General features: G+C 42.7%; 1 protein-coding gene across 4 annotated transcripts; it reads left to right on the forward strand.

Moving 5' to 3' along the window:
• The first annotated feature begins 477 nt into the window (after positions 1-477).
• Positions 478-26,620, forward strand: fubp1 (far upstream element (FUSE) binding protein 1). 4 transcript variants are annotated; one of them, XM_039004428.1, is made up of 19 exons: positions 478-609; positions 3,490-3,583; positions 4,240-4,302; positions 4,882-4,917; positions 6,157-6,252; positions 6,370-6,441; positions 6,546-6,603; positions 6,898-7,165; positions 7,357-7,476; positions 9,787-9,889; positions 10,876-11,127; positions 15,769-15,929; positions 16,219-16,367; positions 17,033-17,109; positions 17,325-17,450; positions 18,061-18,135; positions 18,607-18,669; positions 20,419-20,585; positions 20,999-26,620. In XM_039004428.1, exons 1-19 carry the CDS (start codon positions 520-522, stop codon positions 21,005-21,007), a joined length of 2,079 nt encoding a protein of 692 aa, XP_038860356.1. In that variant the 5' UTR covers positions 478-519; the 3' UTR covers positions 21,008-26,620. The 4 variants fall into 4 exon arrangements, with proteins under 4 accessions (XP_038860356.1, XP_038860358.1, XP_038860357.1 ...); XM_039004430.1 differs by lacking the exon at positions 18,061-18,135; XM_039004429.1 differs by lacking the exon at positions 4,240-4,302.
• Positions 26,621-27,055: the final 435 nt, after the last annotated feature.

The following is a 27,055-nucleotide window of genomic DNA, read 5'->3' on the forward strand; positions in this document are numbered from 1 at the left end:
TATAAGCGCGGAAATCGACTGTGTCGCTCGACTGTGCCGCACGAGCATGCTTTTGCAGAACAGTCGATAGCGCGCCGGACCTCGGGCTAGAAGGTCGAGGGTTCGAGACCTGCTCCTTGCTGTTTCATTACAATATTATAATGTATATCACAAAATACAGGACTTCCTACAGTATTACATTTTACAAATATACTTATTTGGTTATCATACTAAATATGAAAGTTACTAAAACATGTGTACATTGTAACCAGATTCGTAATCTAACGTAGCAGGCGTAAAACAAAGATTTGAAAGGATTTTCCATCATTTTAGTAAAATAGTACAAGTGGAACCATTGGATGGTACAACCTAAATCCCGCCTTAGTCCTTGATCGACGTATCACACAGCCAGTTGCCTATTCTGTCTGGACTCGCGAGATTTGTGTGGCCTTTTCTGCTGTGTCACAGCGCGAGAATCTTTTTCAACGAGAACGGCCATCTTCTCTCTCCGGGCTTGAGAAGAGAAGAGTTACATCAGATATGGCTGACTATTCGAACGTGGCTCCGCCGTCGGGAAATGGCGCCGGAATGAACGACGCTTTTAAAGACGCACTTCAGCGAGCTAGACAGGTAAGACAAATAATATAACATAGCACACAGGGCGTCGAAATTGATAGTCGACAATGGAACTAAATCTAACCCAAACCTCAAGCTCGGGATGTTTCCAATTTGCGGCCTTCAATGAAGGCTTCGAGTTGGCTGTCCAACAAAGGATTGTAACCTAGCTAGCCAGCTAATTAGCCAGGTATTGCTAGCTCATTTAGCGATATGGTTAAATGAATCGGTGAATTGAGGAAGTACAGTATGATTAATTTGATTGCGGTTTCAATAAGTAGCTAATAAAACGATACCCAAGATAGCGTCACATAGCTAACGTTAGTTACGTTTTCCATATGTGGCCTTTTCGAAGCAACCATCGTGCAGAAATACTGTTGCATTGATTCTGTGGAGTTAGGTAAGTCCATGATACACTGACAGTTTTTTAAAAAGTAAATATTGCTTAAAAATGGTTGCTGCAACTTTTACATTTGAAATGAGCAACTTTATTATGTTGATCGGCGGTGTGTGGGCAATTTCTAGTGATCACAATCAGAGCACAGATATTGGTCATGTGATAGAGTAACGTAACGTTAGACTTAACACAATATTTTAGGAAACATGGCAATCGTTTTTGAGCTGAAGCGAAAGTCAACTCCAACGTCGGAGTGAAATGTTGGCCATTCACTACAATATTTTACCATGATACCTTAATACATACTGTGTAAAAGGTGTCATGCTTAACTCACGAAAATATCCACGGTGGTGTGCATGCTAATCGAATTCCATGCTTAGTCGATGGGACAAAGTCTAACTCGTTGGCTCTGTAGATTTTACATTTCGTTTTTGGATCGTTTTTTTGTATGCATAACTAGATGAATACCATTTACACTGCCTAGCTTCGACTTGTGAAGTACAAAGTTAACTAAATATAGTTATCCTTATGTCTTCATTGACTTAACTGGCAGTAGGTTGAGTGGACGCCCAGGGCAGAGGCAACACCTCTTTTGTTGCTTGTTCGTTAGCTAATCAATTCCAGTAGCCTACATGTGACAACCAGCTATAGGAGTTGAGTAAAAAGATGGGAAAATCGAGTTATAAGTTGATATATGGGAAATATATTATTCATGTCCATGCTGCTCATTGCTCCAGTGTCTCATCATACTCCGTTGCCTGCAAAATGTCGTTAGAAATGTACATATAACTAGGACTAAAGTGATGGATAGTAAACAGCAGCAGCCTATGTGGTAGGTCAAAGTTTGGTGATTGCAGATTCGTTAGCGTCATTGTCGCACCATTACATCAGCGAAAACATGTAACCTGGTCAAAAGATATGACCCATATTTCCAGTGCAACATTTTTCTTCCTATAGCGGATCACATTTTACATCCATAAACTCCACGTTGTTAACCATTTGTTTACACTTAATTCAGTCATTTTTTATTGTCTAGCTAAAAATTGGGTAACTTAACCAGTATTATGCAAACATTTAGGGTTACAGGAAGAAAGTAAATGAGAGCATCTTCAGGAGAGTACCAAATGAGTGACCGATCTCTTGAATGTTGTCGCCATAAATCTGACAGTGTACAATTTTCAATGTTATGCATCTCAAAAGGAAGCGTGTGATTTAACAATGTAGAAACCTAATATTCCAAAAGTGGTATCAAAATTGTAGCTTTTATAATGTAATTACAGTGTTACATATTAGTTTCTATTGGACAACATGTGCTTCAAAAGTAGCAAGAATACATATAGCCCCAATACAGGCCAAATCTCAATCAATAATATATACATTTTTCTGGTGCTCCTAAATTTTACACGGTGCTTCTAACTTTTGACTACCAGTGCTACCAATTTTTATTTATTTTACAGTCCTGGATGGGGGATATATGGGGTGGCAGGTGGCCTAGTTGTGTAAAGAGCGTTGGGCCAGTAACCAAAAGGTTGCTAGATCGAATCCTGAGTTGACAAGGTAAAAATCTGTCGTTCTGCCCCTGAACAAGGCAGTTAACCCACTGTTCCGAGGTAGGCTGTCATTGTAAATAATAATTTGTTCATAACTGACTTGCCTAGTTAAGTGGATTATCTGACTTTCCCTTTACCTCCTGAGCAACCCGTAAACATTCCCCAATGTTTTTAAAGTGTATTTCAAGTCCTCTGCATCCATTTTGCTATCACGTGTGTTACGGTGTACATTTTGTTATAACCAATTTATTGGTGCGATTATTTCCTTATTGGTCACTTGCTTTTGATGTTGATGTTTTCAAGTAAGGAGAGCAAGGGTTGAGGGGAATAGGGAATGTTTTTTTTAACTTCTAAACAAGTGAAGGATTTGTGTAACAACTTTTCAGTCATAAATGGCTCTGTTGCAGCTTCAGCAACACGGAACGCGCGATACAAATTGATCTGTGGTGGTAGCTGCATCAGGGAGGAGAGGGGGACAACGGGTGCTAGTCGCTGTTTTTTTTGTTTTAACAAGGTCGAGTCTGAGCCAGCACAATCAAATTGCTGTGGGACTAATAATAATTTGTCTTATTTCATCAGTGTGCTTAAAGCATCAGACAAGCTCGGTGAATATAGTTGATTTGATTAAAACACATAGGACGTCAATATAGGGGAAAATCTTTCAACCAATCGTTTCTTTTCTCCGACAGCTCTAGTCGGTACACAGCAGGGACATCTTTTGTTCTCGGCCTTCTGTGTGGGTGTTGGTAGAGCGTGTGGTTGTGGGTTCGATTCCCACGGTAAAATGACTATGTAAATAAGTACCTATCGGCAGTGAGATTCTCGGTGTGTCTGTACCATTAACCTATCTACATGCTAGTTAACATAACTCCATTGGAAAATAGCTAGCTACGGAAGTTGTAGTGTTCTCGTGGAGCCTAGCTTAGATTGAGTGTTTTTGAATTTCAGATCGCCGCTAAGATTGGTGGTGACGGCGTACCCTCGGCACCCTCGGGTAACGAGTTTGGCTACGGAGGCCAGAAGCGGCCCCTAGAAGATGCCGGTGAGTACGGTAGACCCATTTCATACCTCCGTGTCTTCATTGCTCCATCGTTTGCCTGTACTGTTATAGATTGGACTTGCCTATCTGGTCCCCAAGCCTGGTCTCAGAGCTATTTTATTTACCTACTTCACTGTCCAGACAAGCATGCAATTACAGATGAGATAAATCCATATGGAGTTGGCAAGAGAGCAGAAATAGACGTGTGTATGTTCTGTTTTTAATTTGCAATATGTTAATTGCCTTGACTTTTATGCTTTCCCAAATAGACATGCATTGAGAATCCAGTCTTATCACCTAGCTATGGTGTAGCTAGGGAACTGGATACAACACTACTGTCAGGTGTCAACAAAGCCTTGTTTATCCAACGTGTATAAAGCAGATCCTAAACGGGCATCAGTTTTGCCTCTTGTATCACAGCTGAAACGGTGTGGGAGGGGGGGGGGTCATCCATTTTCGGAAACAAAATGCTCGACTCTTAGATCGACCAGGTCTCTTGGGACAAAGAGATTTATCTCACTAATCTGGATAAATAAAAGTTAAAATAAATAGCTTTTGGATTAAAAAATGGCATAGGCCTGCATTGTATGGAGAAACCCAGGTGTTGCCGGTGTAGTGTGTTGTGTATCACTTTTTCGTTCTGTCTATTCACTCTGTAGATGACTGTTGGACCAGTCTAAACAGTAGAACCCATCGGGAAGGGATGAACTCTCCTTTCTCAGGCATGGTCCCTTTTGATAAATAACCATTAGGCACTTAGACCTTACCAGTTTTCAAACCACACACTTGTTGTATTATAATCTAGAATAGGCATTATGTATAGTGTGAAATGGCATGGGTGATCAATAGTATGAGATATGTATATAGCCTAGTTAGTGTGTGGTTTTTGGCATGTTTTAGAAATTTTATATCCTCGCTTTTTTTTGGGTGGTTTTTATTGTTCAATGCTGTTTATAGACTTCGCATAAAATGCTTGACTTGGTTTAGTAATAGAATCACTTGTTCTGTATCATGTATAGTCAGATAATGCTCAGTTTGTTCAGTTCTGTGGTTTGATAGAGTTGCATTTAGCAGGGGGATTGTATGTTATAATAAACCACTAACCTTGTTACTATTTTATATACATTATTTGGGCTGCCTTGTGTTAATAGAAAATACTATGTCTGTGTGTGCGCCATGTTGCACAGGCATTAGATGTAATGTCAAATGGCCATTTTTCTCACTCGGAAGTAGGACGGTTGTAGCCCCAGTTCTGGGGACCCTCGGCAGTCCAGTAACCCCGTCTCCTCTTCTCCTTACAGACCAACCAGAGACCAAGAAGGTGGCACCAAATGACCGTGAGTACCTGTAGCTTGCCTGCTGTTAAAGAAAATGTATAGGATAGGCCCTTGTGACTAGAAATAGCCACGGGTCCATATGGGTTTATGGTTGAGTCCCGAAAGGCACCCTGTTCCCTTTGCAGTGCACTACTTATGACCAGGGTCTATGGCAGCTTTTCTTAATGAACCTCTTTGGGCTAGGTGGGAAGCTAGTGCCCCACCTCGACAACATCCGGTGAAATTGCAGAGCGCGAAATTCAAAATACAAAAATCGTAATATTAAACATTCATGAAAATACAAGTGTTTTACATCGTTTAAAAGCTTAGCTTCTTGTTAATCCAACCGCTTTGTCAGATTTCAAAAAGGCTTTACGGCAAAAGCATACCATGCGATTATCTGAGGACAGGGCCCCGCATACACCACGATTAAAAGCATTTTCCAAACCAGCAGAGGCGTCACAAAAATCAGAAATATCGATAAAATAAATCACTTACCTTTGAAGATCTTCCTCTGTTTGCAATCCCAAGGGTCCCAGCTACACAACAAATGGTTGTTTTGTTCGATAAAGTCCTTTATATCCCAAAAAGGTCAGTTTAGTTGGCGCGTTTGATTCAGTAATCCACCCGTTCAACATGCAGACAAAGGAATCCCAAAAGTTACCAAACTTCGTCCAAACAAAGTTTCTAATCAATCTTCAGGTACCCTAATATGTAAATAAGCGGTAAAATTCAATTTGTAATGTAGTATGTTCAATACCGGAGATAAATAACGAAGTGCCTGCCCTCATCCACGCGCGCCACAAGACTACAGTCAAAATGGGAGCCACTTTGAAAAACTACAACTACTAACTCATTTTTCAAAAAACAAGCATGAAACTCTTTCAAAAGATTGACATCTAGTGGAAGACATAGGAACTGCAATCTGGGAGCTATTTATTTGAATATCCCATAGACTAGCAATGAACAAGCTCTGACCTAAAAAAAAAAAAAAAAAAGTCCGGATGGATTCTCCTCGGGTTTTCGCCTGTCATATCAGTTCTGTTATACTCAGAGACATAATTTTAACAGTTTTGGAAACTTTAGAGCTTTCTTACCAAATCTACCAATTTATATGCATATCCTAGCTTTTGGGCCTGAGTAACAGGCAGTTTACTTTGGGCACGCTTTTCATCCGGATGTGAAAATACTGCCCCTTATCCAAAAGAAGTTAATTAGTAGTCCTCTTGTATCTGAATGTCTTTGGTTTCCTCATTGCAGCATTCTCAGCAGCGATGGGTATGGGAGGAATGGGAGGTGGTGGACCGAGATCGTCATCAGAGGAGTTCAAGGTTCCTGATGGGATGGTTGGATTCAGTAAGTGTACACAAACACACACACACCGTCCCTAAAGTAATGGTTGGATTCAGGAAGTATACACACAAAGTGCAGATGGATTTTTGGGGGTTGATTGCCAAATCTTTTGTACCCCAGTTATTGGAAGAGGAGGAGAACAGATATCCCGCATGCAGCAAGAGTCTGGATGCAAAATCCAGATTGCCCCCGGTAAGATTTCCTGAAGTTAAAGCACAGTGATTTCCTCATACTGTTTGATGGAGAGTTCTGCATGCTATCTCTACTCTGAAACTCTTCTTCTCTCTGTATTGCAGACAGTGGAGGAATGCCCGATAGGTCAGTCACACTGACGGGATCCCCAGACTCAATACAGTACGTATACAGCTCCTGTCGTCCCTTCTCTCTGTCCTCTCTTAGCTTCATCCCCCCCCTCCCTCCCCTGTTTTCTTACCCACGTTCTCTGGTGACACAAAGACAGTACAACATTACATTAGTAGATTAGAGCCATTGTCATAGCTGTGGCCCTTGTCAGGGACCACCTTGTCCCTGGTGTGTGCTTCCAGAGCTACCAAGAGGCTACGTATGTGTCTAATGAGTAGGGGCATTTTCGTAGGCCAACGGTCCATGCCCTTAGCTAAAGGTAACTATGTTCCTGTCCCCAACCAGGGCTGCCAAGAGGCTGCTGACGGAGATCGTAGATAAGGGTCGTCCTACTCCAGCCTTTCACCACAACGACGCCGGCGGCCCCGGTATGTCTGTTCAGGAGATGCTGGTCCCTGCCTCCAAGGCTGGCCTGGTCATCGGGAAGGGAGGAGAGACCATCAAACAGCTGCAGGAGAGAGCCGGGGTCAAAATGGTGATGATCCAGGAAGGGCCTCAGAACACGGGAGCAGACAAACCTCTTCGCATCTCTGGGGAACCTTTTAAAGTCCAGGTGAAATGGATTCTCACTCCCTGAAGTACATCTGAAATGTTGAAGTGAAATTGGTCACTCTGAAAGAAATTGCGAAATACTCAGTTGCAAAGTTGCGTGCTTATTTGCCCACGATAATATTTGTTTGGTAATTTCCCTGACTCTTTCTCCTCCTCCTGTGTTTTACCTGGTTTGACTGTCTGGTCCTTCAGCAAGCCAAAGACATGGTGATGGAGCTGATCAGAGAACAGGGCTTCAGGGAGCAGAGAGGAGAGTACGGCTCCAGGATGGGTGGAGGCGGAGGAGGAGGAGGTGGAGGTGAGGGCCTGGATGTAAGTCTACAGTAACACTTTTATTACACTGTCATGGAATCACAAGGAATCCAGAGTTTGTTAATAATGGTAGACTTGGCGAGTTGACGATGTTAGACTTGGTTCTCTCAAGGCTGCTTTGTAGTATCTACAGGACTAAAATGGCCCTGTTAAACTCTTTAGTAGTTGTTGCGGAATTTGACCAGTTATTGTGTTTACTTCTAGTATTCAATGTCATCTGGCTGAGTCTACTGTTCAGTAAGGATGTTCAGTAAGGATGTTAGTTTGTACAGATGGAACTGCCATCTGGGTTGGGAAGAGACTTGTTGGACGGTATTCAGATACCGTGCCTGTTGCCATCTTGGGATATACGTTATTACCGGACGTGCGCACAAGGGTCACTTTTTTTCTTTTCGCTAACGTAAAAAAAAAGTTGCTTACCAAAATACTGTGTAATTCTCCTAGCGGATGCTAGGTAAATGCTAACAAATACTGTGTCTGTGCCGACATGTACTACTAGGACAGACGACCCAGCTCAGTTATGTGACTATCTCAAAACGCAGGTTGCAGCAGGGATCTTAATCTAGGATTGACTCTGCTGCCGTTACCAGAGTAACGGCAGCTAACAAGCTAACATTAACACGTTAGCAAAACCCAGCTGGAGAGAATTTAGTTTGGCACATCTTAGATATATCTATCTTTATTTGCCAAACATTAGTAGTGAAATTCATATAACTAACTTTATCACCTCTGAAGTTGAGCTGCAGGAGTGACTCGGCTCACGAAGCTCCCATTTTCTTGTTCTTTGTGCTTCATTTGTCTCACCCAAATTCGTGATATCCAATTGGTAGTTAGTCTTGTCCCATCGCTACAACTCCTGTACGAACTCGGGAGAGACGACGGTCAAGAGCCATGCGTACTCTGAAACACGACCATGCCAAGCCACACCAGTGTGTCGAAAGAAAAACCGTACAGCTTGGCGACCGAAGTCACAAGGAGTCGCTAGAGCGCGATGGGACAAGAACATCCCAGCCGGCCAAACCTTCCCGGATGACACTGGTGCCAATTTTGCGACGCCTCTTGGGTCTCCGGTCGCGGCCGGCTACGACGTAGCTAACAAGTACTAAGTAATCCTCATAGAGAACGCTAACTAAATACACTGCGAACATTTTGTACAGTTTCTAACTAAAAAAAAACACAGTTTGCTGGAAGGCTTTTGATCCAGGAGGGCATTTTCTGCTGGTACAAAGCACATGTTTGATTTTGGAAGAAGCTAACCACTTAGCTAGATAGCTAACTAGCTACTAAATTAGAAAAACAAACTCATACCCTGACTGCACTGCTCGCGCGCGTCAACGAGCGTCTGCGACACCAAGGGCTAAAATAGAAGTCCTTCCTATTTCTGATGCAGATCGCGCTGCAAGTCCTGCCTCTCCCATCTCCTCATTGGTTTATAGAAGCAGGTACCCACGTGCCATCTCCTCATTGGTTATACCCACGTGGGTGATTGAAAGGACGAACTGTTGTCGTGGTAATACTATGAATGTTTAGATCCCACCATATAAGTTAAACGATGAAAAAGCCTGGAAGGGGGAGAGATGACTAGAAACGATTCGGTTTTATGTGTGGATTAATTTGTCGGAGTAGAGGACATTGTGCATTTCAGGTAAAATAACAACTCAATGTTTATATCCCAGGACAAATTAGCTAGCAACAGCAAGCTAGCTAAATAGGGCAAACTAGCTAAATAAGACAAATTAACGTTAGCTAGGAAGTGCAAGCTAACTAGCTAAATTTCCATACATATTTAATGCTTTTCGACTTTTCCCCAAATTAATGTAATTGGTTCAGAGTTTGTTTTGATATTTTAACCGGCGTGTCGTGGTCGCATTTGGTGTGGGGGGGGGGAAATAAATATATGCACGATGGCGCACGCGCGCAGCCCGTTTTGCTTCCGTGTTAAGAGCATTTAGAATATTTTAGACAACTTAATATTTATATGATGGAAAACATTTTAGTTGTGATTTCCATACTGTATTTAGATCTTCTGGTGCATGTTGCACAACAGTGAGTGAATCACACGGCTCCGGTCTCGTTGTGCGTTTGTAAACACCACGTGTCTGGGAACTACCGTAAGCTACATAATGTGACGCGTAAAATGAAGAATGTTATCTCCTAACGTATTGCCACAAATTGTTTCGACGGTATTGAATAAAATAACATCCTGTGGCTTTTTCCAAATACCTCGGTATAGGGTATATACAGTATATCTCCACAAGCCTACAGGAGACTATGTAATGGCATGCTTTATGTTTAATGTGTGTCCCTCAGGTTCCTGTCCCCAGGTTTGCGGTAGGAATCGTGATCGGGAGAAACGGAGAGATGATCAAGAAGATCCAGAGCGACACAGGAGTCAGGATCCAGTTCAAACCAGGTGAGATGTCACTGATGGAAAGCACGGCTCAAATGGCACCCAATTCCTTATTTAGTGCACTACTTTGGACCAGAACCTATAGGGCCCATTTTGGGATGCAACTGGTCTGTTACCTGAATGCAGACTGTTAGTGATGACTTTGACCTGATTGTCCAGTGATGAGGAACTTGTCAGATATGGCTATAGTTACTTAGACCTGACCTCTCCCCATGGCCACGCCACCGCTTGACCCGACCTCTCCCCGTGGCCACGCCACCGTTTGACCCGACCTCTCCCCGTGGCCACGCCACCGTTTGACCCGACCTCTCCCCGTGGCCACGCCACCGTTTGACCCGACCTCTCCCCGTGGCCACGCCACCGTTTGACCCGACCTCTCCCCGTGGCCACGCCACCGTTTGACCCGACCTCTCCCCGTGGCCACGCCACCGTTTGACCCGACCTCTCCCCGTGGCCACGCCACCGTTTGACCCGACCTCTCCCCGTGGCCACGCCACCGTTTGACCCGACCTCTCCCCGTGGCCACGCCACCGTTTGACCCGACCTCTCCCCGTGGCCACGCCACCGCTTGACCCGACCTCTCCCCGTGGCCACGCCACCGCTTGACCCGACCTCTCCCCGTGGCCACGCCACCGCTTGACCCGACCTCTCCCCGTGGCCACGCCACCGCTTGACCCGACCTCTCCCCGTGGCCACGCCACCTGTTTCACTGCTACTTTTATAAAAAACAGACCCAGTCTCAATACGCTTCATGGTTATTAAGTGGTTGACTAGATGGAAAGTAAACGGACACGGCAGCTTACCAGGATTGAACTGTCAACCCTTATCGGACAATTCAAACTGGTAAACAAAACTCCTTTAGGCGGGTTAGGCAACACAACTGAGCTAAGGGAAACACTGACATCAACCCTAACCAGTTCTTTCTTCTTCGCCTCCCTCCCTACTTCATTCCTGCTTCTTCTCCTCCTCCTCTCTCCCTTCCTCTCCAGATGACGGCAGTACCCCGGAGAGGATAGCCCAGATCGTGGGTCCTCCTGAACAGTCCCAGCATGCAGCAGAGATCATCTCTGACCTTCTGAGGAGTGTCCAGCAGGGGGGGCCGGGCGGTCCTAACGGAGGGGGCAGGGGGAGAGGCAGGGGGGGTAACGGGGGGGGTAACTGGAACATGGGTCCTCCTGGAGGATTGCAGGAGTTTACCTTCACCGTCCCTACCATGAAGACTGGACTCATCATCGGCAAAGGTAGGTGAACTTAGACTGATTGCGTCCAAAATGGCACCCTGTTCCCTATATAGTGCACTTCTTTTGACTGGAAGGCCCTCACACTGAAGTGATAATGCCTGAGAAGCTGGTGTTCAGAAGATATACTGTGCGGTTGGAAAGTATTCAGACTGTTACATTACAGCCTTATTCTAAAATGGATTGAATTGTTTTTCCCCCTCATCAATCTACAAACAATAACCTATAATGACAAAGCAAAAAAACGTTGCCAATATATTAATGTGTATTAGTGTGTCAAATTTACTTAAATATTCAGACCCTTTACTCAGTACTTTGAAACGCCTTTGGCAGTGATTACAGCCTTGAGTTTTCTTGGGTTTGACGCTACAAGCTTGGCACACCTGTATTTGGGCAGGACCACTTTGCTTTGTTCATCTTTCCCTCGATCCTGACTAGTCTCCAGGTCCCTGCCGCTGAAAAATATCCCCATCGCATGATGTACCCTTCCTCAGGTCTGTGCCTCGACACAATCCTGTCTCGGAGCTTTACGGACGATTCCTTGGTTTTGGCTCTGACATGAACTGTCAACTGTGGGACCTTTATATAGACAGGTGTGTGACTTTCCAAATCATGTCCAATCAATTGAATTTACCACAGGTGGATTCCAATCAAGTTGTAGAAACATCTCAAGAATGATCAATGTTAACAGGATGCATCTGAGCTCAATTTATAGTCTTAAATCAAAGGGTCTGAATACTTATGTAAATCAGTGAGATTTATCTACATTTGCAAACATTTCTAACCCTGTTTTCGTTTTATCATTACGGGGTATTGTGTGTAGATTGAGGACTTTTAATATAACCTGTTTTAGAATAAGGCTGTAACGTAACAAAATGTGGAAAAAGTCTGAATACTTCCGAATGCAGTGTATTGGCACAGGTGTTGGTTTCAGGCTGGCAAACGGTGACATATCTTCCAAACACTGGCTTCGAGGGCATTATCACGTTTATACAACTAGTTACCAACATATTCAAATAATGATTGACATTTTCATTAACCTGTCTAGGACTGGCGGAACCCCTCGCCAACAGCCAATGAAATTGCAGGGCGCCAAATTCAATCAACAGAAAGCTCATAATTCAATTTTCTCAAACATACACTTGTGTGTTTGAGAAAATTGAATTGAGATTTCTGTTGGTTTAGAAACCATTTTAAAGATAAAATTATCGTTAATCCAACCACAGTGTCCGATTTCAAAAAGGCTTTTCAGCGAAAGCAGAACATATCATTATGTTAGGTCAGCAACTAGTCACAGAAAGCAGTATAGCTATACTAGTTATACAGCGATTTTCCAACCAAAGAGAGGAGTCACAAAAATGTTGTTATGTTACACAATACATGTATGTTTTGTTCGATCGGGTTCATATTTATATCCAAAAACCTCAGTTTACATTTGGCTTTGCCTCCAAAACATCCCGTGAATTTGCACAGCCACATCAAATCACAGAAATACTCATAATAAACATTGATAAAAGATACAAGTGTTATTCACAGATTTAAAGATATACTTCTCCTTAATGCAACCGCTGTGTCAGATTTCAAAAATAACTTTACGGAAACAGCAAACCATGCAATAATCTGAGTACGGCGCTCAGAGACCAACACAACCCCAAAAGATATCCGCCATGTTGGAGTCATCATAAGTCAGAAAAAGCATTATAAATATTCACTTACCTTTGATCTTCATCAGAATGCACTCCCAGGAATCCCAGTTCCACAAATGTTTGATTTGTTCCATAAAGTCCATAATTTATGTCCAAATTCCTCCTTGTTCGCGTTTAGTACACAATCTAAACTCACGACGCGCGGGCAGGTCCAGGCAAAAGTTCAGACAAAGTCATATTACAGTCTGTAGAAACATGTGAAAGGAAGTATAGAATCAATCTTTAGGATGTTTTTAACAAATCTTCAATAATGTTCCAACCGGAGAATTCCTTTGTCTTCAGAAAAGAAATGGAGCAGAGCTCGCTCTCACGTGAACGAGCGTCACGAGCTCAAGGCATTCTGGCAAACCTCTGACTCATTCCCCTCTCATTCGGCCCCACTTCACAGTAGAAGCATCAAACAAGGTTCTAAAGATGGTTGACATCTAGTGGAAGTCTTAGGAAGTGCAAAATGACCCCATAAGCCACTGTGTATTCAATAGGCCAAGAGTTGAAAACCTACAAACCCCAGATTTCCCACTTCCTGGTTGGATTTTTCTCCGGTTTTCACCTGCCATATGAGTTCTGTTATACTCACAGACATCATTCAAACTGTTTTAGAAACTTCAGTGTTTTCTATCCAAATCTACTAATAATATGCATATATTAGCAACTGGGACGGAGTAGCATGCAGTTTACTCTGGGCACGCTTTTCATCCAAATGTGAAAATGCTGCCACCTATCCATAAGTTAAAGAATCCTTAACTCAAATAGTGCCTATAGCACGTCTAGAGGTTTTGAGGAGCTGGCTGCTAAACAACTCCCAGAAGACTCACCGACATGCACCAGAGTCACTCAGATTGCTGATGACAGTGATCTGCCAGAAGAAATGGAAACTTAATTCCATAGACATCAAATCTGCATTTTTGCAGGGAACAGAGCTGTCAAGGGACATTCACATCCGACCTCCGCCTGAAGCTAAGAGCGAAGGAACACTGTGGAAACTAAAAAAGTGTATGTAGGGACTGGCAGATGCATCACTCTACTGGTACAACAAAGTCAAGGCAACAGTGCTGAATACAGGTGGGAAAATGTCACAAGTGGATCCTGCAGTCTTCTATTGGCTTGATCAAGACTGCAATGTGCCTGTCATGTTGATGACTTTATCTGGGGTGGCTCACAGACCTTTGCTACAACTGTGATTCCACACCTCAAAGCTGTTTTCCAGCTCACCGGAGCATTATCATTTTGTTGGCATAGTTTATTACAGTTGATGGAACAATACTGATGCAACAGGAAAGTTTTATCAAGAATCTTCAACCCATCCACCTGGATTCTTCAAGAGCCGTACAAAGGACTTCCCCTCTGGAATTGAAGCTGATCAATTGAGGTCAAAGATAGGACAAATTTTATGGGTTGCTAGACAGCGTAGACCTGATGTAATGTTTGATGGTTGCAACTTGGCATCTAACACAAAACATGCCACTGTACAAACCATTCATGAGGCAAACAAAGTTGTTCCTAAACTGAAATCACAACAAGTGACTTTAAAGTTTCAGCATGTTGGAAAAGATGACTCTTTGAAAACTAGTTGTCTTCAGTGATGCTTCCCTAAGGAACCTTACAGATGGAGGCACACAAGGTGGACATCTAATCGTGTTAATGGGTGAAGGAGGAAGATTCTCACCTATCTGTTGGCAGTCAAAAAGGATCAGAAGGGTTGTCCGAAGCACACTTGCTGGAGAAACCCTTGCTCTTGCGGATGGAATTGACATTGCGATCTTTCTTGCAACTCTGTTCTCAGAGCATACCACTGGTGAGACAAAACAGCACATTCTACCTGTAGTGTGTGTCACTGACAACTACTCATTAGTTGTTGCTGTGAAGTCAACCAAGTCTGTAACAGAATTAGCAGCATCAAGGAACTTATTCAAGCACAGAGAATCCATCGGATTCTGTGGTCGACCACAAAGGAACAGCTTGCAGACTGTCTGACTAAAAGGAGCATCCGGTCTTGTGCTCCTACAGGCTCTCAGTAATGGAACGTGGCAGCTTGAGTAATACAAATAAAAACGTCACACAACCCATTTGTAATGGGGTTCTTGAATAATACTTGCACATTTAATTATGTTTTATTTGTCTTTAAAAAAAAGAGGGAGTTTAAGTTCATGTTAAGTATCCCTATATTTCTGTTATTACGGGGCTATCACTAAGTCAAGAGTGCGCATGCGCAGGAAGGCTGGGGGGTTGTTGGACCTAGCCTCGAGTGTAATGGCTACTTGTAGTGTGTTCATATAGTATAGTAAACTTTGTTAAACTGGAACCTTGTCGTTTTTTTCATTTCGACCACTCTCCCCTTATCAATACCTGCCACATGCCATTGCTTCCCTCCACTATACACATTCCTCCTATAACCATTAACTTCTGGTGTAGACCCTCTAAACCTCAGCACTCCCTCAGTGACACGAATAAGTATATTTCATATTCTCAGAGACCCTGAACTTCTAAAAACACTGCTTCAAACTCTCTGCTTATGAGGACCTTCAATTGATGTTTCACAGTAGTTTTTAACCCCACAAACCCCATTATTTTCATCTATGAAAGTGTGACTATGGTGACAATTAGTTTATTATGAATTGTTAATCGTGGGATGCTGTGTCCCCTCCCAGCTCTCTGTAGTAGAGGGTCTATAGCCACAGCTACAGAGGTTTTCTCTCCTGCCACCCAAAGAACCCGTGGTGGGTTCGTTCCCTCATGACGTTATCATATAACAATGTTAGTAACGTTAGGCAACCAAGCATTAGAATATGGTAGCCAGAATCTCGTCTGGTTCCATTTTAATATCCCTGGGTCATGTTCATGAGGGACCAAGAGGAAGAACCCAAGCGCACCACATTCTCTTCTGGAAATTGACGTTTTCTGGTTTAGTCTGAACAGTCCTCCCTCTGTCCCTCTTCAGGAGGAGAGACCATCAAGGGCATCAGCCAGCAGTCTGGGGCGCGTATCGAGCTCCAGAGAAACCCTCCGCCCAACTCCGACCCCAACATTAAAATGTTCACCGTCCGAGGATCACACCAACAGATAGACTACGCACGGCAGCTGGTCGAGGAGAAGATTGGGGTGAGTGGGTTTTCACTGTTCATTTGTCTGTAGTAAAAATCATACTCATCTCAATCACTAGACAGTAGTGTAGAAGTTTAGTGGATCACTTAATTTTTTTTTTTTAACTAGAAAATCAATGTTTTTTTTCTGAATTACTGACTGGTCAGTAAGCACTGTGAGCCTGCTCTCATCTTTATCTTACTTCACACAGACTTAACTTTCTACAGCCATTGCATTTATCATATCTTCTAATTCTGTTGCCCAGTACGCTGTTTGACACCCCTCCACTCCATGTCCCCCCCCCCAGGGTCCAGTCAGTCCAATGGGTGGTCCCCAAGGTCCTCCAGGCCCCCACGGAGGTCCGTCTCCCCACGGCCCCCCCGGCCCTCCTGGGCACCCTGCTCAGATGGGTCCCTACAACCCCGGTCCCTACAACCAGGGACCACCAGGACCACAGTAAGTAGACTGAGCCTTTTCACTGATATTTAAATAGCCATCTCTCCCCCACCAATATTTACATCTGGGGGGTGGGCTGTTGGTTTTTAGTTTAGTCTAGGCATTTCATTTAGCAGAAAATGCGTAAAACCACATTTTAAAAATGACTTCACCGGTGGCAATGGATATTTTACAAGCAAAGTAGGCTGAATGAGTGCATTAAAGTTGCACTGCGCAGAAATCACTGACATTTCCTGGTTGCTGAAACTCTAGTAGTTCGCATAATTTCAGTTTGTCAAAGAAAGTCTAGTGTAGAGAATCATTGTAGCATCTACACCGATGCAAAAATATATTTTCCATAGCCAAAAATATTGTATTTTCAGCTGTTTTGAAGCTGGTGTACAAATCTGAAAGTTAAAGACACAAAAACTCAACTTAAGGGTGGGAAGTAGAGAAATAGAACATATCTAGCGCTTCTTAAACTTCCTTTCAAGTAGAATGCCAGATCTAGATCTCATATTTCTATGTGAATTTGGTCACATTGCCACTTTAAAAAATATATATTTAGCTTTATGAAATACAATTAAATGGGAGAACCTCAGATTTGATACAGAAGCTTTTCATTTATCACATGTATTATACTGTAGTTGTTACTAGCCAGCGTTTTTGATGGTTTGTCTCCTCAGTGGTCCTCCCGCTCCCTACCAGCCTCAGGGTTGGGGCAACGGCTTCCCCCACTGGCAGCAAGGACAGCCTGATCCTGGTAAGTTAACACCATCCAATGTGATAATCTATTGAGAAATGGAAACATTCACCTGATTTAAATAGTTTGAACATTGTTACAAGGCCCTTTTATTGTTGTTGAGACAATCGGTGAGTTTTTTGGCTCTGTTCTGCAAGGCCCTAAGCTAAGACATGTTTATCATGTGTAGGTATATCAACAGGGAAGACGTATCTAATGTGTGTATTGGTTTGTAGGTAAAGCTGCAGCTGATGCCAACGCAGCGGCCTGGGCAGCGTATTACTCCCAGTACCAGCAGCAACCCCAGGCCCCCATGACACCCACCGGCGGGGCCCCTGGCACCACACAGGCCAACGGGCAAGGTAACCTGGCTTCCCCCCCCCCCCCCCCCCCTCTCTCTATCACAGCCTCTGGTTCTCTGCCGGGATGTATTCACTATGAACCAAACAGAAGCAATTGGAACGAAACAGGCAGGAACATACCTCAATTTGTCCAATAGAAACATTATTTTCTGTTGCCAAACCGTTAGTGGTCACTAATGAATACATCCCAGGTAACCTGTGCGTGGTCTGTAGACACCTAGACTAAGACCGGGATTCATTCAAAGTGTTAACGCTGCTGCCCTGAACTACAGACAAGGCACATTTTTTTCCCTAAAGAGAATTTCAGACTTTTGCAGAGAATGCATTTATGGTTAAAAATATATATATTTTTTGATGTCTGCATAAGTGTCAATTACCTTTTTTTGTTCGCTCAATGTACTACAGCTTGAATCCCGGCCTAACAGTCTTGCCTGTGTCGTGTAGTAAGAGCTTAAACATGGCGCCGCCCTTTTCTTTAACCTCAATGGACAGAGTAGCTTTTATTTTCCACATCTCTGGTGTCAGAGCAGAGCGCCCATAGCGGGGTGGAGGGCTAACTATGGTCAGTCTCAGAATGCTTCTCAATACTATATTGTACCATTTTTAACAGGTGACCCCAAGGGACCTGGGCATACTGGGCAGGCCGATTACTCCAAGGCCTGGGAGGAATATTACAAGAAAATGGGTATAAACATAAATGTTTTGCCAAGCTTCAGTTCTGAGTCTTTTTTTGTTTGTTTGTTAGAACTAATTGAGGATCAGTGGAAACGGCTATGTGGCTCTGAAATGGCAACAACAATAAAATAAATAAAAGCTTTTTGGGGGGGGGGGGGGCTGTGATTGCAATGTCTTGAGACGTGGTTCACTGGCTGCTGTGACCATTTGTGTTTGCGGTAAACCGGTTGGTTGGTTTTCAAGCCCATACTGTTTAGACTGGTTTTGGTCTTTTTGTTAAATCCAGCCACGGGGACGGCCCCTTGTTTAAAAAGACCAGCTTATTTCCTGTGCACCTACGTACTGTTGTATCGTCTACCAATTACCTGCTCATGTGCTATAACTACCGCTGTGACTAGATGGCGCAGCAACATAGCTTCTGTTGACTCTGAGTGGAAGGTTTTTCCTGTTGGGACTAAAAGCCGTCTTTTATCATTTCCAGGGCAGCAAAGTCAGCAACCACAGGACTACACCAAGGCTTGGGAGGAGTACTACAAGAAACAAGGTGAGACCGCTTTCAACTCCAAACTGTCAAACGTTTAATCTTGTGCATGTAGCGGGTTTTAGCAAGGCACAGATGTTGTGGGCAGCTGTGTCCCTTCTCAGCTCTCTCTCTAGTAGAGGGTCCTGTCACCACAGCTGCCCCAGAGCAAAGCAGAGGGTTTCTGTCCTGCCACCCGAAGAACCCGTGGTGGGTTCGTTCCCCTTCTCACAGTCGTATCTATGTAGTTTCTAAAACCTTTCCTTGGTCCAGTTTGGTAGCACTGACTTGACTAGTCTTATTACCTGCTGGCAGATCTCCAAATCAATGTTTATTGGTGTAGTACACCGATTTACAGGTGTCTTGAAAGGCTTGTTCCTAGCTCCAACGGAGCAATAATAATAGCTAGAAATAAAACCCTTTATCCAGAAGAAACATTCATAAATATCAGGAGGAGCCAGGTCGGCCCCGTACGCCCCGCGGTCCTTCAACTAAGGATGTGACAGCTAACATTTATCTTAATGTTTAAACAGCCATTTGTAAAATAAATGAATAAAATAATAAATGAGCCATTGAAACAATATCAAGAAATCCTCTAATGAATTCACAATGCACATATGGTCCTGCTTATGACAGCTAGGGGGCGATGTAGTTCAATCTACCGCAGTCCTGGCTACCGTTTTAGGTTCTCTGCTGTGTGCCTCCTACTCCATGTGGTCAGTACACGTGTCTTCATGTCCCACTTCTCATCAATGTGATGGCTGGTAGCAGTGCTGTATGACAGCGTGTTCATTGACGTCCAACCTGTTAACACCACATATGGTGTGGGAAACCTCACGCTTTGTACTCGCAGAGGAATCATTTCTCCATGTCAGACTGTCATGGCTGTTCAACGTGGGGTCTTTTTAGTGTGGTTCTAGATATGCCTTTAGGGTATTCAATCAAGTTTATTTTATATAGCCCTTCGTACATCAGCTAATATCTCAAAGTGCTGTACAGAAACCCAGCCTAAAACCCCAAACAGCAAGCAATGCAGGTGCTTGAAGCAGACATCTTATACCATTTGACAATGGCTGCATATCAACTGCAATAATTTCTGTATCGGTGCTGTGATTTTATTACACGTTAATGTGAAGAGACCGTCTGATGACCTGCGCTGCTGCTCACCCCCGTTCAGATTGTTAAGCATTGCACCTGTACTGGTTCTGGAGATTAAGTCCTCCTTGTAAACTTTGCATTTCACCATCTGTGTTTCCCCTATATTAATTTAGCAGTGGTGGGCCACCATTCAAATATGATTATTACATTAAATAAAAAATAAACGGGATGGGAAAACATTTTCAGTATAAAACTTATTTTTGATTTTAATAACATCTCAAAGATGAAGTAACTATAACCAAAATATAAACTAGTCGGGGAGATTCTAAAGTTGCAGTTGTGACGTGACGCCCCATTGATTTTTTTGTTTTGTTTATTTTGCTTGTTTAGTCACTCATAGCATAAGAACATGGTACAAGTCCCATGACAAAATGAATTGAAGGAAATAAGCTTTGGAACTTTATTTTTCTAAAAGATAACGATCACAATATAGTTTTAAATGTTCACACCCTATGTCTCAACTCGTCGTTATCCATCCCACTTGTCTGGTGGGGTTCCTTACTGTTGTCGTCATTCTTTAAGTTTATTCACTACACTGGTGTTAATGCCAAGCCTCGTTTGTCTGAGTCAAATGTGGTCTCATCCATGTTTGTAACCGTGTCCCTCCCTCCCCAGGTCAAGCGGCCCCTCAGGCGGGAGCAGCACCAGGTGGTCAACCAGGTGGTCAGCCAGCCGGTCAACCGGACTATAGTGCTGCCTGGGCGGAGTACTACCGCCAACAGGCTGCTTACTACGGACAGGGCAGCCCACAGGCTATGGGGGCACAGCCACAAGCACCTCAGGTACACCCCCAGTAAGACTTCTACCGTCCCCCGTGTACCGTCCTACCCCGGTTCCCGCTGTCTCCTCCTCGCACCACTCTTGTTCGACTTCTCCACTATCTATTTCTGTGTCCTGTATCGTCCGTCTGTCTTTTTTGTTGTTGTTTTTAACGCTGTGACTGTAGCCCTCATTTCAACTACCCTTGCTGTGTTTTTATAAAGCCCTGTCTTTAGCTCGTCTGTGTCGCTAACCCCGTTCCTTCCTCCAGGTGTTCTAGGGGATCAGAGGAGTCGGAGTGGCCGCGAGAAGAAACTAACGCTAGTTACTCTTCCCTTTTTATAAAAACAGGGTTAATATGATGTATGGAGACGCTGCGTCCGTGGGTTCTGCTGTTAACATGGCCTGTGTTTTTTTATGTATTTCTTCTGCACAGGGCCAGTAATGTGAAGTGGACATAAAGTAAATGCGACATTGTGGAAACAAAACCCTTTGTTAAATGTGTTGGATGGTGCAGATGCCTTGAAGATCTTAATTTCCTCTTTGGTTGGTTGGTTTTCAAGTGTTTCACAATAATGTGATGGCAGCAGTCTACCTGGAGACACAAACCCTTCATCCTTTGCTATCTTTTTGGGTTTTCTACTTTTTTTTTTTTCCCTTGTTAAATGAACGGTTTTGGGTTTTTTAGTGAGGTAATTATATGTTCATTCCAGCCCCATGTATCTTCATGCTATGTGGTTCAAGAGCTCCTGTTATTTAGCTAGTTTACCATGGATAATCATCTCCGTTTTTAAATAATATGCCTGTTGTGTTTTGCAATAAAACAAAGTGAAACCTCCTGTGTTGGTAAGTTGGGTTGGTAATAGCTATTACAGTATGAACTCGACTTCAAATCGTGTGTACCTTTTTTTTTGTTTTGTTTTACAATGTTCAGTTTCTCTCCAACTCTACACAGCTCCTGGTAACTTAGTACAATGTTTTTAGATGTGTGTCTGTCGCTCTGCCTTGTTGACTGGGGGGGGGGTCCAGTTTCGGTGTTCCCCAAGGTTCTGTTTTAGGACCACTATTGAATAGAATAATTTACCTGTCTTTACTCTTGGTTATATTAGTCTGTTTTTCCCTTACCTCTCCGCCTGTATTGTAGGACTAGACAGATGTTTCTTATACCATAATGTAGTATTAGTGGCATAATGTTATGATACATCTGGGACTCATGCATTACCTACAGTGTTCGGTTGTTGTGGCATCTCTGTCAAACAACTGATCGAATCTTGTCTGTTGCGCTGACTGGCTGGCTGAGAATCAAATGGTACCCTATTTCCTGTTTAGTGCACAAGGCTCCCCTTAAGCGCTTGTCAAAAGTAGTGCACTATATAGGGAATAGGGTGTCGTCATTGGCGACATCCTGAAGCAGACTGAGGTAACTTTTAGTGTGCTGCATTGTTTTAATCAGAGTAACTTCCTCCTTCACAGCCAAGCTTAGACAAGCGGTAAGCAAAGCAAGTGTATATATGAAAGAAAACATTTTTAATCCAAAATGTTCCTCAGAAAATGTGACTCTCACTGCAGAAATGTTGCTTTAGTTTATTATTCGTATTTTTTTTTTTGCTGCTCCCTCTGTCTCTTCCAGGACAGGGAAACTGACGTGTTCTGTTCTGCTGTATTGCATTGCATTCAAACGTTTGTTTCTCCCCCCCCCCTAAAATGTATACATTTTCTGGCCTTTTGATACTATAAAAAACGTGAAATGCAAAAGTCGTATTTTTATTTTTGCTCTGCCCCATGCATTGTTCTGTTAGTTTACCCAACGGAAGAACATAGGTTGTCTGTAGGGCCGAGGGGTGGTCTGAGCTGGTCTGAGCGGTACCATCAGCCAACAGGGTTGACCTCTGACCTCCTACTCTGTAAGTACAATACTGTGACTATATAATAACAAACCCAGTTTGGCTGTCAATGTATTTCTTTGACTGATGATTACAAAACTTATTGTTTCTGTCAAATTGCATATTTTTTCCTTAAACAAATACTGGGTAAGTATCAAAAGTTATGATAAAGTACAGTATCTTGGTATTGTCATTTAGAAATTATAATCTTGTTTTTTTTTTGACCGTTTGGACATAGATTACATTGAATATTGCATTGTAGATCTAGCTAGGCTCTGTTTTTTTTAGGTAGGAACGTGTTCTGTCATAATACCAGTCGGACTGTTCTGTTAGAACTCTGATCTGAAGGATCTGTTCCTTGCAAAAGCAGAATTCTTTGCGCAGTGGTTCATTTAGGAATGTTAGAAATCGTTAAAAAAGTGCTTGATTTTTTTAGATAACAATAGTTTTTTTTCCTGAAGTGCCATTGCTTAGCCAGAATAGAGATGTAAACTATGACTTTATTTCATCAATATTTGAAAAAGAAATGCCATTTTATAGTCTCAAGAATTTAGTTACTACTAGAGATGCATATTTTTCACTGCAGTAATGGTGTGATTCAGTCTGAAATGTTCTAGTTTTCCCCCCCCTCATAGTAGCATTTTGAAGTTGTTTCTATGCTGTTTATTGATGTCTCTTATCAGCATGTCGGGTTGTCATTCAGTAGAATGTTCTACAAGTGCTTCTGATTTCTAAGTGATGCAGTTATTCTATTGCTATTGAGTACTGTTGTTTTCCGAAACAAAACCTAAGGCTGTTTTGAACTGAAATGAGTGGCAAACGGTGCAGATATCATATGTGTGAGATCTTTGCAGTATCACTGTCATCCCAGACCTTGACCCCTTAGGTTCTGCTGCGGTCACACAGGTAAGCGACCCTAAGGAAAACAGCTGTGTTCTGACCTATGATATATACACCCAGATTGGGGATCCATTTATACTCACCTGAATTTGCCTGATTATATTTCTGCTTACCCTGTGCTGTGTAGTAACACTAGCTGTGCTCCTGATGTTATTGAGCCATGTCCAGGTAGGATTCGTAGTGATATCAACAGCTGTTTTGTTCATAGAGTATATTGACGATAGTGCTGTGATTTCGATGGTGATGAATGATTTGCATGGTTCAACATGAGTTGTGATGGTTTGTTTTAGGAGCAGCAACGTTTCTCCCTCTTAGGCCAATTGCAATGTGGTTTGATGGCTTTTCCCACCTGACTTATCGTAGTAAAATTTTGCCAAAAAAAAAAAGCGTTCTTTCTACATGCTGTTTTTTTAAGTTCTCATTTTCTGAGGTCATTTTGTTGTTGTTGATATACACTACCATGAGGCTATTATAACACATAACTTGGTAAGTCTCTGCAGTGTGATCTGTGATGCATAGAACTCGAGCCCTGTACTTTCACATTACTATAATATAAACAGTCAACTCGGGTCTCTCATAAAGCCAGCCCTATGTGCATATATATATATTTGCGTATTAGTAAAGTCTACAAACGTTGATGAAAGTACACCTGCATATGATGCTCATGCTGTTCAACTGACTCATTGGTGATGACTGAAAGCTGTGAACTTGAATATACATTCTATTATATTATATTGCCGCTGCCACAATGCTGCAGTGCTGTAATGGTGTTCTCATAAAACCCTGCTGCCTGCCTCCCTCCACCTCTCACTCAGATGCTGTTGGAAGCCAGAGAAGGTTCTAGAAGCCAGCGTAGGTTCTAGATTCAGGAACAGGAACCTGTAAGTTTGTCCCTCCCGTAAAGGAGACTACTCTGAGAGGCATCCTTTGAGGCTGATGATCAAGGTGTAGGTGACCATTCGAGAGCGAACTCCAGATAAGGTAAACAAACAAAGCAAAGCAATGAAATACAGAATTGTGTGATTTGCTCAAGTTTACCATGCTGTTTGCTAGTTAGGGCTGTAATTTTTAGTCCAGGTTTCCCTCGTCTCGTTGTTTAAAAAAAAAAAAAGTTAACATGTCGTAGAATTATTGCAAATTGTCTAACTGAACTGATGTGTAGTGTTTCTCCACATGTTTTCATGATGATTCTATTGAATGCCTTCCTTTGCTAGCTCACCCGCTGGTTGTGTCCCAAATAGAACCCTATTCCATATAGTGCCCTGTATGCTCTGGTCAAAAGTAGTGTACTAGAAAGACCATAGGGTTCCATTTGGGATGCAAGCCACTGTCATAACTAGGCATTTTGTTGCATAGTTGAATCACCAATGCGTGTGCCATCAGGATTCTAAAGTTACCCCATTTTTGGTTGCATATGCTCCTAGATATTTTGTTGTGGGACCTGACAGGTTTTTATTTTGGGTGCACCAGAGTGACCAGGGAAATAATCACCCAGATAACAGTTATACTTTTTTATTTAACCTTTATTTAACTAGGCAAGTCAGTTAAGAACAAAAAAAATCTTAAATACAATGTCGGCCTAACCCGGACGACGCTGGGCCAATTGTGCGCCGCCCTATGAGACTCCCAATCACGGCAGGTTGTGATACAGCCTGGAATCGAACCAGGGTCTGTAGTGACATCTCCAGCGCCGAGATGCAGTGCCTTAAGCCGCTGCGCCCCTCGGGAGCCCTAAACTGGCCAGTTGATTCAGAGTGCCCTGGAGGAGAAAGCGAGTGCAGATTCATTCCATCTAAAGAATAAAGAATAAATCAGTGATTTCTATTATTTGCACATTTCTGGCGCCCTAACGGTATGGCTGTCGGCTAATTTGTGTAGCCAGGTAGTGATGCCCAAATAGTAATTTCTAAAGGCTTTCCCAATAACTTTCCAAATTAAATGTTAACTGCAACGTAGGATTAACTGGCATCGTGATATGTCAGGGTCTTTTGTTTTGGGAACTTTGCTATTGCATACAGTACAGAAACACCACCAGCCAAAAACCCTTTTCAGGTGCGCAATTGAAATTAAAGGGGAACTTTACATATATATTTTCTTCCCCAGACCTCTTAAGTGGGCTCCTGATCTAGTGTAAGCATTGCTGTGGACTATCCTATCCTATTTATTTTTGTGATTGAGTGAACCTTATAAAATAAAGGGGGGGGATCCCACACCTGGAAAAACTAAACCAAGAGGTAAAGATTTTGGTGTCATGGCAAATGTATTGGCTGGTAAAAATAAAAACATATAGCTGTCAGTGGCTGGTAGATTTTTTGTTGTTTTGGCGTAAATCTTTTTTTTTTTAGGCCCTGTTCATAAACCGGGTCGTGGGTCGTTCCAAAGCTGCTCTCTGGCAAATCTTTTTTTTCTCAACAGTTTTGTTCAGTCATGTTACGTCAACCTAGCTTGCTAACAACCTGGTTACTTGACCAATATATCAAACATCTGGGGGCACAGAGGGAGAGGACGGGATAGCTTCTTCATGAGACCATCGAATGAGTGACTTGCATGTCTCATCACTAACTTGATGCTCTTTAGAGAGACAGTGTAGAATTTAATAATCTCAATAGGTAGTGCTTTGACACAATGTAGAAACCTACTATTCCATAAATGACTAATTTCAATGGAAGGTTTTTCAATCAACATTTTATCTTTCTACGGGATTTAATATTAGTTTCCAGAGCTCAACATGTGCTTCAAAAGTAGCTAGAATTAATTTAAAGCCCATTATGCTACCTCAAACAAAAATTTGAATATTCTGGTGCTCCTATATCATTTTAAATTAGGAGCACCAGTGCTACCACTTAATTTAGACCACAGCTAGAGATAGTTAGATGAGAAGTAACCAGGAACTGCTGCTATTGTGTTTTTCAACCATTATGGCAGGAAATTGTAGTTGGCTATTCTAGTTTCCACTTCGTTCATTAGAACTCGCATACCTCTGCTAGTGATTTGCTATTTTTGCGTTTTTTTCTTCTTCATGAATTAGTGTAATCTGTGTGTTAGATGCTCCATCTCTGAGCAAAGTGTTTCAAGGAGTTTGGGGTGTAGTCTAGAAGACTAAATCAGAAGGGAGAAATATGGAGCATGCCTTAGAGGTAAACACATTTAAACATGTTTCTTGTGATGCCTTAATATTATCAAATGTATCTTTTTTGTTTGTTTGTTTCCTGTCTTTATGAAATGACTGTTCTGCGTCTTTGTTGCCCTGTCCAGTAATAAAGTTGTAACATTTAGCCATCGTGTCTGTTCCTTGCTTGAAGTTACTGATACTAAACATTTATAGTCCTGGTTTGTCTGGGAACAATTCCCAAATGAACACACCTGTGTGCATTTGACCACTTTGACAATAATTGTTTAAGCTGCATAAAGCTCTCTGTACAGGGTGGGACCTGCTTTTCTTGGTGCTGCACACATGGGGGGGGTTCACTTACTATATAACACGCTGAACAGAAAGCTGATTGTTCTCCAATGTTGTGCACACATTGGTTTACATCCCTGTTAGTGAGCATTTCTCCTTTGCCAAGATGATCCATCCACCTGACAGGTGTGGCATATCAAGCAGCTGATTAAACAGCATGACGATTACACAGCTGCACCTTGTGCTGAGAACAATAAAAGGGCATTCTAATTTGTGCAGTTATGCCACACAACGAAATGCCACAGATGTC

The sequence above is a fragment of the Salvelinus namaycush genome, chromosome 11 (assembly GCF_016432855.1).
Source record: "Salvelinus namaycush isolate Seneca chromosome 11, SaNama_1.0, whole genome shotgun sequence".
NCBI classification, from domain to species: Eukaryota; Metazoa; Chordata; class Actinopteri; order Salmoniformes; family Salmonidae; genus Salvelinus; species Salvelinus namaycush.